We start from the raw sequence: 18,996 nt of genomic DNA on the forward strand, positions 1-18,996 counted from the left end.
ATTTAAAAAAAAATGAACTCTCAAAAGTTAATTTTAGCGGATTAATTTTAGCTTGAAACCCCCCATTTCATGGTGAAATAAATGACCCCGATGAAATTGGTCAAAATTAATTCATAGTTCTAGCCAATTTTAGTATAATCCCTTAGGGAGTATATCAAATAATTAAAAAAATCAACTTTCAAAATTTAAACTTTTTAGAATAATTTAAGCTTAAGGACCCCATTTCATGGCCAAAATAATGACCCCGACGAAATTGGTCAAAATTATCCCATAGTTCTAACCATTTTAAACAAAGTCCTTTAGGGGGTATATCAAATAATTAAAAAAAAATCAACTTTCAAAATTTCAACTTTTTCAAATAATTTTAGGTTAAGTACCCCATTTCATGGCCAAAATAATGACCCCGACGAAATTGGTCAAAATTATCCCAAAGATCTAAACATAGTTAGCAAAAGAAAAAATAATAACAGATTGTGTTATGGACACTTAGAAACTTATCCATTTGTGCGATTTATGGTAACCCGGGCAGACGGTAATAACAAAATTCATGCCATTTCAATAACAAATACTGTTAAAATAACAAAAAATGTTATGGAATATTCTTGCAAAATCCATTTTTGCATAAGAGCCTAATAACAGTTTATGTTATCATAACAAAATTTGTTATTGGTTTGATATTGGTTGATAGTCAAAACAACTTGGGAATAACATTTTTTGTTATGGTAGAATAACTCCAACTGTTATTGGGATGATTGGATTAGTTGTTAAAATAACAAAAAAGAATAACAAAGATTTGTTTGAAGAATAACGCAAAATGTCATTAGTCTGTTATTACAATAACAATCCAATAACAAAAAAATCATAACGGCGAATAACAAATCTTGTTATAAATAACATAAAATGTTATTGGCCTAGTATTTTCAAATAACAAAAAATGTTATTCCCACGTTATTTCCGTCTGCTCGGGAATTTTATTTCTAAGTCAGTATACCGAACGAATAACAAATTTTGTTATTACGAGAGTTTTTGAAATGTATAACATTTCCTCTTATTAACGTGTTATTAAACATTTTCAATATAATATCACTTCAATACCAAATTTTGTTATTTTATCTGAAACTGTTATTATTTTTTCTTCTTTAAGTTGAACTTCAGGATAAAATAATAACACTTTTTGTTATTTTAACAGGATTTGTTATTGAAATATCATTAATTTTATTATTACCGTCTGCCCGGGATATCACCGTTTCAGGCTGCAAATTATTCAAAAACACCTCTTTTTTCGCATGTTCAAAAATGGAAGGGGTCGTACCGCCCCTCCGTCACGAGATATCAAAAAACAGACCTCGGATTCGTAATCAGGGACAAAAGTTACCCCTTGGGACAAAGTTTCACGCAAATCGAAGAGGGGTCGGGGCAACTGCTGCGTGAGTTGGCGGAGAATTACCCAATTTTATAAAAGCTTTGGAAAATTGAAATAAAACAAGTAAAACTTCGAACCCTGACATTAATTTTAATTTAAGAGTTCCTCTCTCCAACGATTTTTAAAGACCAAAAATTTGGTTGAAAATTTGTTTTTTGGTGAATTTTAGATCGAAGCCCTCCTAGAGTTTGGGTTGTAGAGTGTTATAATATGTTATTTTCTGTATTGTGCATTCCTCACTGAGGTAAGGCTATAATCCTGCTCTAAAAATGAACTTTGAATAAAAACGTCGCAGACCCACCTTCATGTATACATATCGACTCAGAATCGAAAACTGAACAAATGTCTGTGTGTAATTGTATGTGTGTATGTATGTATGTATGTATGTGACCAACAAACTAGCTCATGTTTCTCGGCACTGGCTGAACCGATTTGACCCGAACCTATTGCATTCGATTTGGTTTAGGGTTCCATAGATCGAGTTGTATGCAGATTGCAGTTTTGATAAGCAGTTCAAAAGTTATGTATAAAAATGTGTTTTCACATATATCCGGATCTCACTTAAATGTATGTAAACTATGTCCGAGTTCATCTTCCAACCCATCGTTGGTTAGGTTATCAAAAGACCTTTCCAACGAGTTCAAAACATTTGAGATCTGCCACTTAAGTGACATTTATGTACTTTTTTGAAGCTGGATCTCACTTAGATGCAGGGCTGTGGAGTCGGAGTCGGAGCCGGAGTCGGTGGAGTCGGGTCTTTTTGGGAAGCCTGGAGTCGGAGTCGTAAAAACTCGAACAGCTGGAGTCGGAGTCGGAGCCGGAGTCGAAACGAAACGAAACGAAACTATTGGCACTACGCCCCCCGGGGCATGGCCTTCCTCTAACGTGGGATTTCTGCTCCAGCGCCTCTGACGAGACAGGAGAAACCGGGACCGACGTTTTACTTCACCATCCGATAGAAGCTCAGTGGATAAGGCGGGAATCGAACCCGCGTCTCATAGCATCATCGGGATCGGCAGCCGAAGCCGCTACCCCTGCGCCACGAGACCCACGAGTCGGCTAAATTTTATTAGCTGGAGTCGGAGTCGGAGTCGGAGCCAAACATTTCTGATTACCCGGAGTTGGAGTTGGAGTCGAAGTTATCTTAAATTCAACTAAAATTATGTTATTTTTTTTATTTTTTAGTATTTGCTATAAAACAGATTAATTAGCAAAACTTCTTATATTTTTAATTTTTTCTACAAGTTGCATGTGCTGCGTTGCCATTTTTATTTTTTTAGAGATCACTAAATGATAACCTGTTAATCAGCTCTTACCCAAGTATGTAGTATCATCATAACTAAAAAAACAATATTAGTTTTGTAGTCAGAAATATTAAATTGATTTTTGACTGCATCTTTTTGCCAATATTTATGTACCCTTTAAACTCAAATTTGACCAAATTTAATCTAGTTCTTTCTGAAAAAAGTACACACACACAGTCATATTATACCCCGATAGTGAATATCTTGGTGGTTTTAGGTAAATCAATGTTCAGGAAAAAAGTTACGAGGTACATCAAAAAATATAAATAATAATTACTATTTATGGATATCAAAACAAAAAAAAGTCACTGGCAGGATAACTCTTCCAACAAATATTCAACGATTATAACAATCTACAATTGGAACTCAACATGCGCATTTTGTTTATAACTTTGTAAAAAAAAATTAAAAGTATCTGAGAATGTTGATCTTTAGACAAACTATATTGATATTGTTGCAAATTATCGTTGAACAAATCTCAAGATTTCAGGATAGGACAGAATTTCAAGATAAAAAAATATCTGTGACCTTGAAAATATTTATGCTGTGGATTTTTGTTTTTTATCTAATTTTAAGTTTTTTTTATATATTTTCATGGAGGCACACGACCATTCATAAAGCTTTATTTTAGGTGAAGATGCACGAAGTATCGCGCGCCTTTTTTTGAATATATATAAAAAATATAAATTCAAAAAATCCAAAATTCCGTGGTAAAATATTTTCTAGGGCACAAATATTTGAAAAGGACCCCTTAAGCGTCCTTACCACGAAGATTTTTTTAGATACATTGATTTGTAATAATAAACTTTTTCAGCCTTGGCGTGATGTCCATGTACGTCTTAAAAATTTCATTGGAGCTTTAAAAAATAGTTTCGTTTGAAATTGTTATTTAAAAATACAAGGTGACTATGATAGTCAATTTGCTTCTTATAAATGTCAACTTAAAAGTGAGCAAATTGAATTTATTTGTTAAATCAATCATTAAGGCCAGCTTTCTTTTAATGATCATTAAAAAAAATAACAATTTAATATATTTGCTTTTAATCAATTTAATGAAAATTTGAGGTTAAGTAAATAAATCCAAATTTACTTACCAAAATGTTCTTCTGAAAATGCCTTCAAAACAGGCATTTTTTATTTCTGTTTCAATAACGTCTAAAACTTGAAAAACTAGAAACTGAAAGCCGGAACCGGAGTCGGAGTTGGAGTCGGAGTCGCTTGAAATATGACCCGACTCCGCAGCCCTGCTTAGATGTATGTATGTCCACCATCCGACCCATCGTTGGTTAGATTATGAAAAAACCTTTCCAACGAGTTCAAAACATTGGAGATCTGGCAACCCTGTCTTGTGATATGTACACTTAAGTGATATTGATGTACTTTTTTACTCCGGATCTAAAAAAGAGATGAAATTTTTGTACAATTCCATCATATCAGCCATTGCTGGTAATAAGTGAGGAAGGCTCCAACCACATAGGTGGATTAAGTTAGTTTTTATTATAAATTTGCGAAGCGAAATAAAAGAATTCATTTGGCATAAAGCATGCAATTATTTCATCTATTTCACTTCTTTTAAATCATACAAAACCCTTCTAAGTACTAACAATCAACGCTTTACCCCACCAACAACAACAACACTAAAGTCAGGCATTTGTGAAACTTTTTCAATTTCAAACTTGTTCGCCCGGGATGTGTCCCCTTTCGCCGTAAAGCGGTTCTCAATCTACCATCATAATTAAATTCCACTTCCGCTCTATCTACACAGAGACTCGCACTAAGTTTCTTATTTTCCCTGCCGTAGCGCCGAGAGTTCAGTGGTCAGAATCCTTTGAAGCTTCGCACAGGACAAAATCGTTGGACTATATCTCTCCGAAAACGGGTACCTACCAGGTTTTCGGTTTCCGCAGACCAGAAGGAACAAAAAATTGTTTCAATTTTATTTTTGCAGGTTGACAAAAAAACCCTCAGCACATAGTTCTCAAGTGTAGTGGTTATTTCCCACAATTGTGTATGTGTGTGTGCCGTACTGTGTGGGTGTGGGCATGAGATGAAAAGAAGTGTGCGACAATTTGAACGGGATCAAGGTAGTGAGTAAAAACTCACGCCAGAAGAGCAGTGTTCCAGCTTGAAGCAGCTGCTGGAGACATCTGGCGACCTCGACGGTGGTCAGCTGGATAACACAAGGATTAACAAAGTTGGTGGTGTTCGTTGAGCAAAAAAAGGGAAAAAAACGAAAGGAAATGTGAATGTTTTACTTTGGATGCACACAAGGAATCCGGGAATCTACAGTCAGGAAGTGTTGAAAAAGGAACTAAAATCCAGAGGATTCCAAAATGAGCAACGGAAGATAACTCCGAAGGTTCTCTTGACGAGTGGGAGGCTGAAGCAAGAAAAGATTTATTGAGAAAAAGTGAAAATGTGATTTTTTGGTGAGCAGTTCTCTGAGAACTTGTTAGTTATAAATATCACCTTTAACATGATGAACTGTATAATTCTTAAGATTGAAGGAATCATTCTGCAGGATTTGTTTATTTGCCTACTTTTTAACATGATGGAGAACAAATTCATGATCTTTCAGGTTGACCATTTTTTTTTTAAATTCACCTGTTTTTTGGTTTTGTGCTGTTTTGATATTGTGTTCTATTTGAAAGATTTTTTTTCAAATATAGATTCGTAAAAAAGCAATTTTCTACAAAATCGGTCATTTTTCTTTAATAATAATTTTTGTATTTTTCGTATTTTTTTAAACATGATAATTTTTTTGTTGTGATTTTTAATTCACTTTTTGTCACTTAAACTTGATGTGCAAAAAACACTATTTTTTTCTGAATCAGTACTGATTTAAAAAAAAATATAAATATTGGTCGCAAAAGTTTCTCAACTTCATTTTTCGATGTAAATTAAATTATCAATCAAAAAGTACTCTAGTGAAATTACAGTTATTTTTTTTATTAGTGCCCATGTTTGCAAACCTCTGAAAAAAATATTTTTGAAAAGCTGAGAAAATTTTCTATATTTTGCATTTCAGAACTTTGTTGATACGACCCTTAGTTGCTGAGATATTGCAATGCAATGATTAAAAGACAGGAAAAGTTGATGTTTTCTATGTTTCACCCAAACAACCATTTTTTTCTAATGTCGATATATCGGCAACTAATGGTTTGATTAACAATATTAAAATATGAACATTCGTGAAATTTTACGATCTTTTCGAAAACAAAATTTTCAAAATTTTCAAATCAAGTCTAACATTTCAAAAGGGCCGAAAGTTTAATATTACGCCTTTTTGAAATGTTAATCTTGATTTAAATTTTTTGAAAATATTCTTTTAAAAAAGATCGGAAAATTTCACGAATGTTTCATATTTAAACATTGAAAATCGGACCATCAGTTGCCGAGATATCAACATGGTTGTTTGGGTAAGACTTAGAAAACATCATTTTTCCTGTTTTTAAATCTGTATAATAGTAATATCTCAGCAACTAAGGGTCGTATCAACAAAGTTCTTAAAAGCAAGACATAGAGAATTTTCTCAGCATTTCAAAAATATTGTTTCAAAAGTGGGCAAACATGGCCACTAATTTTAAAAAGTGAATAACTGCGACTATTTTCAAAAAAGTTACCCAAAAATGGCTCTAACTTGAAAAAGGTGCACTTCATCAAAATTTCTTTAAAGTACTTTTTGATTGCAAATTTGATTTTACATCGAAAAATGAAGTTGAAAAACTTTTGTGACCAATATTTCGATATTTTTTTAATCATTAGTGGTTCAAAAATTCATAAATCGGTCAAAGATTTTTTGCCCGTTCTGAAAATTTCTGAAAAGTTGGCATTTCATGTCCCCTGAAACATATCAGAAAATCGAAAAATAAAAATAAAAATTGTGTTTTTTGAAAAATTAGTTTTAGTGACAAAAAGTTAAATTAAAACCACCAATAACATTTTACCGTGTATCATGTTTTTTCAGTGTAGTTCTTATCCATAGCTACAACTTTGCCAAAGACGCCGAATCGATAAAAAATCCTTCAAAAGATACAGATTTTTGAATTTTCATACATCATTTTTGTATGGACAGCTGCAAAATTTGTATGGAAAATTATAATGACAAACTATTGATGCAAAATGACTTCTTTAGGCATATCGAAAGCACCAAAAAAAATTCAGCCGGATTAAAAAAAAGCAAAAAAAAATGCTTTGTAAATAAACCAAAATATTTACTATTAAACTGATCATCGTACAGATATTTTTTAAATTTTAACATACAAATTAAAATCAAATTTAAAAATTACTCAATTTTGATCTGTTTTTGCTGAATACGGTGAAAATGGTACAAAAAATAAGCTTGTCTTTCCATAAAATACCTAATTTTTTTTTGTATGGTTTGCAATATGTAATATGGATATCGAAAAACGAAACTATTGGCACTACGCCCCCCGGGGCATGGCCTTCCTCTAACATGGGATTTCTGCTCCAGCGCCTCTGACGAGACAGGAGAAACCGGGACCGACGTTTTACTTCACCATCCGATAGAAGCTCAGTGGATAAGGCGGGAATCGAACCCGCGTCTCATAGCATCATCGGGATCGGCAGCCGAAGCCGCTACCCCTGCGCCACGAGACCCATGGATATCATAAGAGTTTTTAAGTGAAAAATTATTAAAGTTTCGCTAAATACCGTGTTTATCAGTTATCAGTTATCTTCTGAAAAGCCCTTATGGTTTTTATATGAAAAAAATATTAGAAATAGATTTTCACTAGTTACAGTTTTTAGTGAAAATTTCGGAATTTTTTGCACAATTTCCATTTTAAATACTCTGGTTTCTATTATTTGCACTATACGTGTCAAACGATATGCTATGATTTTTTTGATTCTCGTTATATTTATAGTTTTACTTATGTATTAAATTAATTTTTTTTAAATAATACCGTATTTTTTTGAAAATACTCAAATTTTCATAATTTGCAATATACAACGTAAAATTTTGTTAAGATTTTGACTACACAGAATTCAAAAAAAATGCTGCAAAAAATCTAAAATATGCATAAATTTATGAAAATATTTTTTGCAAATTAGTCATAAAACTCCTTACTTTTCCTGACAATCTCGAGCGACAAACGCCCTACTTTTCTCTACCAAAAATAATAGAATGGAAAATTAATACCTTTCAAAACCAGTGCTGAAAAGTTCTACTTTTAAGCACTGAAACGGGTATTTTTTTCAGCACTTGTATCGAAACAAAAAAAATCATGGCTACAGCAAAACTTGACAATTTATTTGAGAAAAAAAATATTTCAAATTTAAACTTGAATTGTAAAGCATTTATGCATTTTTTTTTTCAAGATAACATATCTTCTTCAAGGATCCTACGCGCAAATTATGATAAAAATAATCGTATTAGCATCGCCTTAAAAATCGTCACTTAAAAAAAACATCTAATACTACTTCAAACTTTATAAATTCAAGGGGTCAACAAAATTATAATTTCGAAATTTTTTTTTTGCAATTCCGTCTTTTCTGTACCAAAAATAACAGAATCGAATAGCAACACTTTTCAAAATAAATGCTGAAAAGTTCTACTTTTCAGCACTCAAATGGATGCTGAAAAGTTGAACTTTTCAGCACTTGTTTCGAAAAGTAACACTTTTCAACATTTTTTTGATTTAAACGATTTATTGACAAAATGCATGATAATTTGACATAAAATTTCACTCAGTGTGTTTTTTGGAATTGCCAAAAATGTTGTATGGAACTCGTTGCAAAACTTGATTTTATCAGCTCTCTTCGTATTTATCCAACTCGGTGAATCTCGTTTGATAAATGTACGACTCGTGCTGAAAAAATCCACTTTTTTCAACTTGTTGCATAAACTACTATTTTCAAATTTTGTTTTGTTAGGTTCTTTTTGGTGCTGGGACCTGGATGTCGGAATTTCGAAAGAGGTGGCCACAAATTGGAAATCCCAAATAAAATTATTAAAATTCAACAGAATAGAATATATTTTAAATGCTTTTTGAAATATTCTTTGTCATGTACCAGCACCTTTTATTCTCTGATTTTATGGAAATTTTATGTCAACCTTTGCAATTATTTTTTCAATTATGTGATCAAATTTATTTAAATACGCAGAAAGTTTTGGGTAATTTTTGTTATAAAGAACTAGAGACACCATTAGAGTGACAAGAAAAATAAGTAATTTTGGGATAATTCTGATTGACACCCCCTGAATCAATTCAAAATGCAAAATTAATCATCCATGGCATTTTTGAACCAATATTGAGCCAACTCTGATAAGTTGAGTGGTCGCTGCTGAATGTTACTTTTCAAAAAATGTATGTAGAAAGGCAAAATTAAAAATAAACCTGAAAGTAGTGTCAAAAGCACGGAAATTTTGTCAAGTGCGAAATTCTGATGTGAAATTTAACGCTGTTAAATTTTGTCCTAGAAGCCAAAGCGATCCGAGTTGATCTTGAAGAGTCATTAGACGATTTCGGATGAAAAGATCCATTTTTACCAACTCTAACGTTTAACGTTTTGTCACCCTAAGGACATCCATCAATTACGTTGGAAAATTCAAATATCTTGATATAATGAAATAATTCGTTTAAAACTGTCAACGATTTTGCGTAAGTACATTGCACAGCTTTTCTATTTTGCCATACAAATATATTTTTTTAAATTTTATTGTTTTAGATATTTTTGATTTTTTCTAAAAAGATGCTAAAAAAATGGATGGATTAATCATGCAAATGATTTTATTGATTAAAATTATTATTTTATATATAGCTTTAAAAATTAAGATAATCATAAATTACAAAAAAAAACTACAATTTCACAGAGAACTGCACAAAATTAAATACTAGCTCTGGGGGGGCGTAAAAAAAAAGCAGTGAATAGTTCCCCGGGATCCGTTCCGAACCAAGATTTGAGCACCGCCGAACCCGCGCGGCACAGTATTGTTGCTGCCACTGTCGCCGTTTGTGCTCTTTCTGCTGCTGCTGTTTTTGCTGCTGTTCCAGCTGTCCCGCCGCCAGGAGGAGGAGGACCGCGAACGGGAACGCCAACTCGGTGCTTCGGCACCCCACACCCCCACTCATCACCATCATCGTCCGCAGCGCCCGTCCCAGCGCAGCCGCCGTCATCCCCCGGTCCTCGGCCAGCTGCGAGGCGGCGGATTCTCTTTCTCCTTTGGAGCCGCGTCCACGTCCGGACTAACCGTGGCTACTGCCAGCGAGGTCAACGCCGCCCCGTCCGCTTCCTCGCCACTACTGGCCGGCCAGGGCGATCCGAAGCGAGGGAGCACCTTCTTCAGCACCATGTCCCGCCATCACTACCAGTGCCACTCGCAGTCCATCGAGATGGATACGTACGACACGGAAGGTAGGTTGGGATTTACGGGGAGAAAACCAATTTGACATTTCACCAAAGGGGCCATTTCGTCGAATCTTACTGAATGTCTAAAAATATTCGACGAAATGACGTTTTCGGTGACATGGACCGTACTTCTTCATACTGAGGTTGAAACTAAATTATGTAACAGTGAGTGAGTTGGGTTTTGGCCTACCATAATATTTATAGCTCACGCAACAAGAAGCATTCCGGGTGAAGAAAAATGAGCTGCTATACAGATTCCAATTTACAAGTAGATGAAGCTCCATAAATTGCAATTCTTATCCCAACTCACGTAGTGTGAAACGGTGTAGTTATGTTCATTTTCGCTTTTTCCCCAAAAGGGATTTGGCACTGCCTTCATCAGAATTGTACACAGGGGTTCTTCAAGCATATTAAGCTTGAAATTTTCACATTGATTTAAATGACCAAGCTTATAAAAAAAGTTTGTAAATATAGCCAAAAAGATAACTTTTTTTAGAAATGCGAACAACAGTCACCCTATCCGTCAGCTGAATATCTCAAGTCATAGAACAAAACGGAACGATTGTCCCAACCGGACTAAAACTCAACTATTTCTCAACTTCTAGCGTGTATTTTCGTGCTTTGTTCAACACTTGCTATGATTTCCAGTAGCAAGATTTTTTTTTATTCAGCTTTTCTCACATCACACGGGACAATTGGTTGAGCAAAACAGGAAAAACTATACAATCCTAGCAGCATTCCTGGTACTGTCTGTGCAGAGTCCATGCGGTGAAAATTGGCATTTGACGATGAAACATTTTCCGGTTTGTTGGAAAATTGAAACTTGAAATTGCTTCCACTCGTTAGAAAATGCCGTTCGAACATTTGATGTTGTACTTCATTGATTTTTTGTAGAAAGGTGAAACTACTAGTAGCTTCCAGGAAAATTGTACGAATCGGTTTCAAGTAATAGTGTTAAATTGGAAATATCAACTATTTCAAACTGCTCTAAATTTTTCAACCAGTTCGAATGTTTCATCAACATGTACAGCCGTTCACTAAATTATTTCTCTGCACAGTTCTCGTCGTTGCTGTGTCACACATGCATCACACCCAAATTGGTGACCTGGAGTTAACGAGAATATTCCAGAATTAAATTTTGCACATTGCAGCGGAAAATCATTTTTCATTTCGTGTGTCCCAGTATTTTTTTGTTTTGTTCAGCCACCCCCTCGGGTGATCCCCGGTGGCGAATAAAACGCATTCAAACGCTGGAATTAAAGTGTCATCAACAGAACGGTTGAGTTTTTTTTTACTTTTTTAAAGTTGTTGTTTACTTTTGGATTTAGTTACGGGATATAATGTTCATCATGCTGAATAAAAACTTGTTGTTATTGCTGGACATTTTTTTCAATTTCAGTACCTTTCTTCAAAACTTGACTATTCTTTTATTAGAAATCATGGTTCAAAGGGTTACATAATGTATTAGCAAATAATTAATAATTATTTTGGTTTGTGATCGTAATTCGGCCCTTTATGTTTGACCCGGGCCAACATTTACTTCCCCATCCGACGGAAGACGAGGTCAGACGAAAAATGCCACCGGGACCTTCTGGGATCAAACCCAGGCCGACTGGGTGAGAGGCACCCACGCTTACCCCTACACTGCCTGTTCATGAAATAGTTCAAATAATGCAGTGTTTTTGCTGCCTCTTTTTGGGATTGGTTAACAATCAATATTTTATGTGAATTTGAATATTTTTAACACAAAATTTAGGTATAATAATTAAAGACTCACTTATGGATTTTCATGTTAACTGTTTGCAGATTCATATTGTTTGATAACCCGAGCAGACGGAAATAACTTGGGAATGACATTTTTTGATTTTTGAAAATACTAGGCCAATAACATTTTATGTTATTTATAACAAGATTTGTTATTCGACGTTATGATTTTTTTGTTATTGGATTGTTATTGTAATAACAGACTAATAACATTTTTTGTTGTTCTTCGAACAAAACTTTGTTATTATTTTTTGTTATTTTAACAACTAATCCGATCATCCGAATAACAGTTTCAGGTATTCTTCCATAACAAAAAATGTTATTCCAAAGTTGTTTTGGCTTACAACCAATATCAGACCAATAACAAATTTTGTTATGATAACATAAACTGTTATGAAACCCTTATGCAAAAATGGATTTATCAAGAAGATTCCATAACACTTTCTGTTATTTTAACAATATTTGTTATTGAAATGGCATGGATTTTGTCATTACCGTCTGCCCGAGAAATAACTTTTTATGTTCTATTGTTTTTTTACAACGTGGAGTTGGAGTCGGAGTCGGTGGTGTCGGGTCTTTTTGGGAAGCCTGGAGTCGGAGTCGTAAAAACTCGAACAGCTGGAGTCGGAGTCGGAGCTGGAGTCGGCTAGATTTTATTAGCTGGAGTCGGAGTCAGAGCCGAAAATTTCTGATCACCCGGAGTTGGAGTCGGAGTTGTAGTTATCTTAAATTCAACAAAAATTATGTTTATTTAGTATTTGCTATAAAACAGATTAATTTACAAAACTTCTTATATTTAAAAAAAAAAATCGAGTTGCATGCGCTGTGTTGCCATTTTTATTTTTTTTAGAGATCACTAAATGATAACCTGTTAATCAGCTCCTACCCAAGTATGTAGTATCATCATAACAAAAAAAAACAATATTGGTTTTGTAGTTAAAAATATTTAATTGATTTTTGACTGCATCCTTTTGCCAATATTTCTGAACCCTTTAAACTCAAATTTGACCAAATTTAATCTAGTTCTTTCTGAAAAAAGTACACACACAGTCATCTTATACCCCGATAGCGAATGTCTTGGTGGTTTTAAGTAAATCAATGTTCAGAAAAAAGTTACGATGTACAAAAAAAATATAAATAATAATCACTATTTATGGAAATCGGAAACGAAAAAATCACTGACAGGATAACTCTTCCAACAAATATTCAACGATTATAACAATCTATTACTTGGAACTCAACATGAGCATTTTGTTTATAACTATGTACAAAAAATTAAAAGTGTCTGAGAATGTTGATCCTTAGGCAAACTATATTGATATTGTTGCAAATTATCGTTGAACAAATCTCAAGATTTCAGGATAGGACAGGATTTCAAGATAAAAAATATCCGTGACCTAGAAAATATTTATCCTGTGGATTTTTGTTTTTCATCCAATTCTAAGTTTTTTCATATATTTTCATGGAGGCGCACGACCATTCATAAAGCTTCGATTTAGGTTTTCTCCTGTCTCGTCAGAGGCGCTGGAGCAGAAATCCCACGTTAGAGGAAGGCCATGCCCCGGGGGGCGTAGTGCCAATAGTTTCGTTTTTTTTTTCGATTTAGGTGAAGATGCAAGAAGTATCGCACGCCTCCTTTTAAATATATAAAAAAAATAAAAAATTGAAATAAATCCAAAATTTCGAGGAAAAATATTTTCTAGGTCACGGATAAACTTCTTCAGCCTTAGCGTGATGTCAATGTACGTCTTAAAAATTTCAATTGAGCTTTAAAAATAGTTTCGTTTGAAATTGTTATTTAAAAATACAAGGTGACTATGATAGTCACTTTGCTTCTTATACATGTCAACTTAAAAGTTAGCCAATCGAATTTATATGTTAAAACAATCATTAAGGCCAGCTTTCTTTTAATGATCATTAAAAAAATAACAATTTAATATTTTTGCTTTTAATAAATTTAATGAAAATTTTAGGTTGAGTAAATAAATCCAAATTTACATACCAAACTGTTCTTCTGAAAATGCCTTCAAAACTGGCGTTTTTTTTTATTTCTGTTTCAATAACGTCTGAAACTTGTAAAACTAGAAACTTTTTTCCCGTTCTTTCCACATAAGAGTTTTTAAATTGGAGTTGGATTCGGAGTAGGAGCCAACCATTTTTTGAAAGTTGGTGGGCCGGAGTTGGAGTCGGAGTCGGAGTCGGCTAATCCCAGAAAGCCGGAGTCGGAGTCGGAGTCGCTTGAAATATGACCCGACTCCGCAGCCCTGGAAAAAATCATGTAAAATTCGCTGTGCAAACCGGAAATAGTTTTTATTTGTATTCTTTTGTTTGCCTGAAATTTTGTGGGACCATAACAGACATTTTTCTTCCATATAAGATTCCAAACAATCTTGGCAGAAGTTCTATCAATTCAAGAATTTGTATCATGAGCAGAAATTTTCTGATTTTCTGTGACTTCAGTTAAAATAAATTGTAAAGGTAAGAGTTCACAAAAAATCACACAAAAATCAAACCATCCACATTAACGACCCCCGGGTCTTTTGTGGTCTCTATTGCAAGTTTCTGCTCGAACCTAGGAGTCTGAAGGCTTGAATGGGGAGAGCACCCAAACCTCTTTCTACTCCAAGGAACCTTCCACCCCAGTGTTTGAACTGGCGATCTTTGAATTGCGAGTCCAACCGCCGCCAGCGATTCCACCGGAGTAGGCTTGGTTTGGTGTGTTGTTTGTACTTATGGCATGGAGACGACTCCTACACCTGGAATGACTTAACGGCCTAACAACCAAGGCCGGGACCGACATTTTACTTCCTCATCCGATGGAAGGTTGCAGCAGATGGGAATCGAACCCAGAATCATCCGCTTACAAAGCGGACAGCGTAACCATTCGGCAACGCACTGCCACTCAAAAAATCACACATTTTTTTATTTTTTGTCCATCACAATACCTGACATGCACAAGATTGGTATTGTTATTTGATTTAGTTTTTTTACATGTTTTACATAAATACGTAGAAGAATAGCATTGTTTTATGATGCTATGAAATATACACGATTATCTTAACTGTCGAAACAATAATATTCTGATTACTTTTCAAAAATTAAATAAGATTTCTAAATTTTTAAGAATTATCTGAAAATTTTGCAAATGTTTTATTTTTACATTGAAAATCGAATGAAAGGTTACTGAATTATCGTCCAATAAAAATCAAGGCACAAAACCCGAAAATTGCGATGCAAGAAGCAAATCGTGTAACAAGCCAGTATTTTATGGATCTAGTCTAAATCGATGCTCCTGAATCCGAATCTGCCTGATTTTCCCGATTCTCAAAGGGAACCGAGCTATTCATGATGGCGTCCAGTATGGCGGCTGAATAGAAAAACCACACGGAAAGTATTTTCAAGTTCCATCAACTTCTCAAATTTAACTAATTTGGAGTCGCTGAACTCGAATATGTCCCCAAGAATATTCCAAAGTACTCAGGGATTGTGCAATCCAAGATGGCTGCCAATATGTCGGTGCTAGAATATTGGATAGATTTATACACAAATGTATCAACAGGTCAAATTTAACTTATTTGGGGTCACTGAACTCGGATAACAAAAAATAGAGTTCTTTTCGTATGCAAATTCCATTTTTGCTTTAAACATATTTTTGGATACTAAAATTAGTTCTCGACAATTTTCAAAAATCATATCTCCGGACATAGTTACCGTTCTTGTATTTGGCTCATTTTATGTCTAACAAAATTAAATAATACTGCGTATTATAAAATTTCTTCTCAAAATTCAAAATATTATATTTTGAATTTCATAAAAAGTTTTTGTCAAAAAAGTTCAAATTTTAACGAAAATTTAAGTGCGGAACGGAATCGACGTATTACCTTATAATGTGGCCCTCTTAAACCTTGCGGTTTCGTCAACGGTTCCACAGGCGTGTATCGTTCTTTTTGCGACAAGACTCCGCCTCCCGGGTCTCCTAAGTGTGAAGGTATGGCACGGGGAGAGGGCACCGAATACCTATATTTACACTTAGAATTTTTTGCGTCCGCCTCGGGATTCGAACCAGCGACCTCTGGATTGTGAGTCCAGTGCGCGGTCCGATTGATCTACACAGGCAGACCAACTAAAATCAATTTAATATGCATTCTCCTGCGTAAAGGTTCATTTAAGGCTTGTTTGAGTCTGTTAAAAATCTTTTGAATTAAAGTAAATGTTCAATGTTCAGAGCCGCAAAACTGTTTTTACGGCTTTTTTTAAAACTAATGATAGTATATCAACTGTACGTGTAAAGAATGCATTTTTCAAAAAAAAATTGCTGAAATGTTGAAATTCTTTTTTATTTAAATTTTTATGTTTGTTTTAGTTTTGCTCAAAATTTGCACAGTTGCTTATGTTTATTACCTAAAAAATCAAACCAGGGGGTATCTTTCAAGATTTTCCAAAATTTTATTTTTTTTCTTGTCACCCTAATGCGTACGTATCGCGGAGAGGATAATTCTTCTAACATAAGATTAAAAAAGTGTCTACATGTCATAAATACACACTTAGATTCTTTTTACCGTTTTCGGCAAAATTTACCGAATTTTCAACTGCTTAACAGTTCGGTTAACTGAAAAAAGGCATTTTTGTTCATCGTAAAACCAAAATTCAGTAAAATTTTGTTCATTTTGGAAGATGGTTTACCGATTTTTTTACCACTGAATTTTGTAAAAAAAATCGAATTGTGTAGCTTAGACTACCAATCATGCTTTTGTTTTGAAAAGTGGACTTGTTCAACTTTCAACTGTTGAACAAATTATAGATTTCAGATTTTTGTCGACAAGATCATTGTAAATATATTTTAAATGAAAAATAAAAACAATCCTTCGAATGCACCAACTATAAATGTCTAGTGTATTTTATTTTTTGATTATTTATTTCAGAATCAATATCTTTTGGCACTTATTTTTACTGCAAGGGCCTTGAGAAGGGTTACATTACATGAAATTTTTTGAGCATTATTACATACACACTAAAATTTATTTATTTTTTCTTTGCAGGTAATATCTGTTTATAATTTGTGACCACATATCGTGAGTATATATTTTAAACCATAAAGAGAATGTTCGTCCCCGAGCAGACGGAAATAACTTGGGAAGGTCAGTTTTTGATATTGTGAGAAGATCGAAATATGTTATTGGGATGATCGGATTAGTTGTTAAAATAACAAAAATCAATAACAAAGATTTGTTTGAAGAATAACTTACACTGTTATTATGTTGTTATTGCAATAACAAACCAATAACACAGAAGGAATCATAGTAACAAGATTTGTTATTTTGTGCGGAGAGGTGGAGCAGCATAATAACAAAAAATGTTATTGAACTGGTATGTCTCCATAACAAAAAAAGTTATTGTTTTGGTTTATTTGTAATTTGCAAATAAACCTGCAGTTGCCATAACTCCTCAGTACTAGTCAGGGCTGCAGAGTCGGGTACCTCCAAGCGACTTTGAATCCATACTTTGAAGACAACTCCGACTCTGGATGCAGTATATGACGTCAACGACGACTTCAGCTCTCCAAAAATACCCGACTTCACAGATTCCGACTCCAAGTAAAAGTTGCTGAATCCGATGCAGTCTCCGAGTCCTCACTCCAGCTCGAACTTCAACGTCAGCTCCGACTTCCCGGCTCTGTTAAAAAAATAATAACATTTTTTGTTATTCACACTTCAAAATTCTCAATAAATAAATCAATTCCGTTAGGGAATATAACAAAAATTAAAAAAAAAATTAACTCTCAAAAGTTAATTTTATCGGATTAATTTAGCTGGAAACCCCATTTCATGGTGAAATAAATGACCTTGATGAAATTGGTCAAAATTATCCCATAGTTCTAGCCAATTTAAGCAAAGTATATCAAATAATTAAAAAAATCAACTTTCAAAATATCAACTTTTTAGAATAATTTTAGCTTACGGACCCCATTTCATGGCCAAAATAATGACCCTGACGAAATTGGTCAAAATTATCCCATAGTTCTAGCCAATTTTAGCAAAGTTCCTTAGGGGGTATATCAAATAATTAAAAAAAATCAACTTTCAAAATTTCAACTTTTCAGAATAATTTAAGCTTACGGACCCCATTTCATGGCCAAAATAATGACCCCGACGAAATTGGTCAAAATTATCCCATAGTTGTAGCCAATTTTAGCAAAGTTCCTTAGGGGGTATATCAAATAATTAAAAAAAAAATCAACTTTCAAAATTTTAACTTTTCAGAATAATTTTAGCTTACGGATCCCATTTCATGGCCAAAATAATGACCCTGACGAAATTGGTCAAAATTATCCCATAGTTGTAGCCAATTTTAGCAAAGTTCCTTAGGGGGTATATCAAATAATTAAAAAAAAATCAACTTTCAAAATTTCAACTTTTCAGAATAATTTTAGCTTACGGACCCCATTTCATGGCCAAAATAATGACCCTGACGAAATTGGTCAAAATTATCCCATAGTTCTAACCATTTTAAACAAAGTCCTTTAGGGGGTATATCAAATAATTAAAAAAAATCAACTTTCAAAATTTCAACTTTTCAGAATAATTTTAGCTTACGGACCCCATTTCATGGCCAAAATAATGACCCCGACGAAATTGGTCAAAATTATCCCATAGTTGTAGCCAGAGCTGAAAATGTCAGGGGTCCTGACGCGAAAATCGACGACGCATACACGAATTTTTCAGATCCATTCACTGAACCGCAGAACCTTGACATAAACAAACCCGACTCAATCGTGAGTGCCCTAGCTCACTGAGCAGCTGCAATGCGAGGCAGTAGTCGACCAACGCTCATTCGACGTTGCACGCACACACATAAAGAAACAAGTTTTTACACAAAAAGTTGGTATTTATGCGTGGAAATGTAATTTTGAATATAAGTTATGGTTGTTTTAAGTGTTTTGCACAGTCTAGAACCATTCAATTGTTTAAAAATAGTCAAAATAGTGTTTAGAGAGGATTTTACGAGTCAGTCATACGACACGAATTGAGTGAGTGTAGCTTATTTTTTCACGTCTCTCATTCTCCAGCAGCCGACTGGCACGAGTCAGGCGGCAGTGGTTGAACGGACACAGTAGGCTTACAGTCAGATACTAGC

General features: G+C 34.1%; 1 protein-coding gene across 3 annotated transcripts in view; it reads left to right on the plus strand.

Annotated features, from left to right (window-relative positions):
* Positions 1 to 18,996, plus strand: part of LOC6052069 (solute carrier family 12 member 4) — a 567,840-nt gene that overhangs the window by 133,051 nt on the left and 415,793 nt on the right. The window contains exon 1 of one of the 3 annotated variants that reach the window (XM_038253587.1): positions 9,595 to 10,104. The exons of the other annotated variants lie outside the window; for them this stretch is intronic. Coding sequence (XP_038109515.1) covers positions 10,041 to 10,104 — 64 coding nt within the window. The 5' untranslated portion in view covers positions 9,595 to 10,040. Of the gene's footprint in view, positions 1 to 9,594; positions 10,105 to 18,996 lie in introns of those variants that run through there. 3 annotated transcript variants of the gene reach the window in all.

Source organism: Culex quinquefasciatus, chromosome 2 (assembly GCF_015732765.1).
Source record: "Culex quinquefasciatus strain JHB chromosome 2, VPISU_Cqui_1.0_pri_paternal, whole genome shotgun sequence".
Classification (NCBI taxonomy): domain Eukaryota; kingdom Metazoa; phylum Arthropoda; class Insecta; order Diptera; family Culicidae; genus Culex; species Culex quinquefasciatus.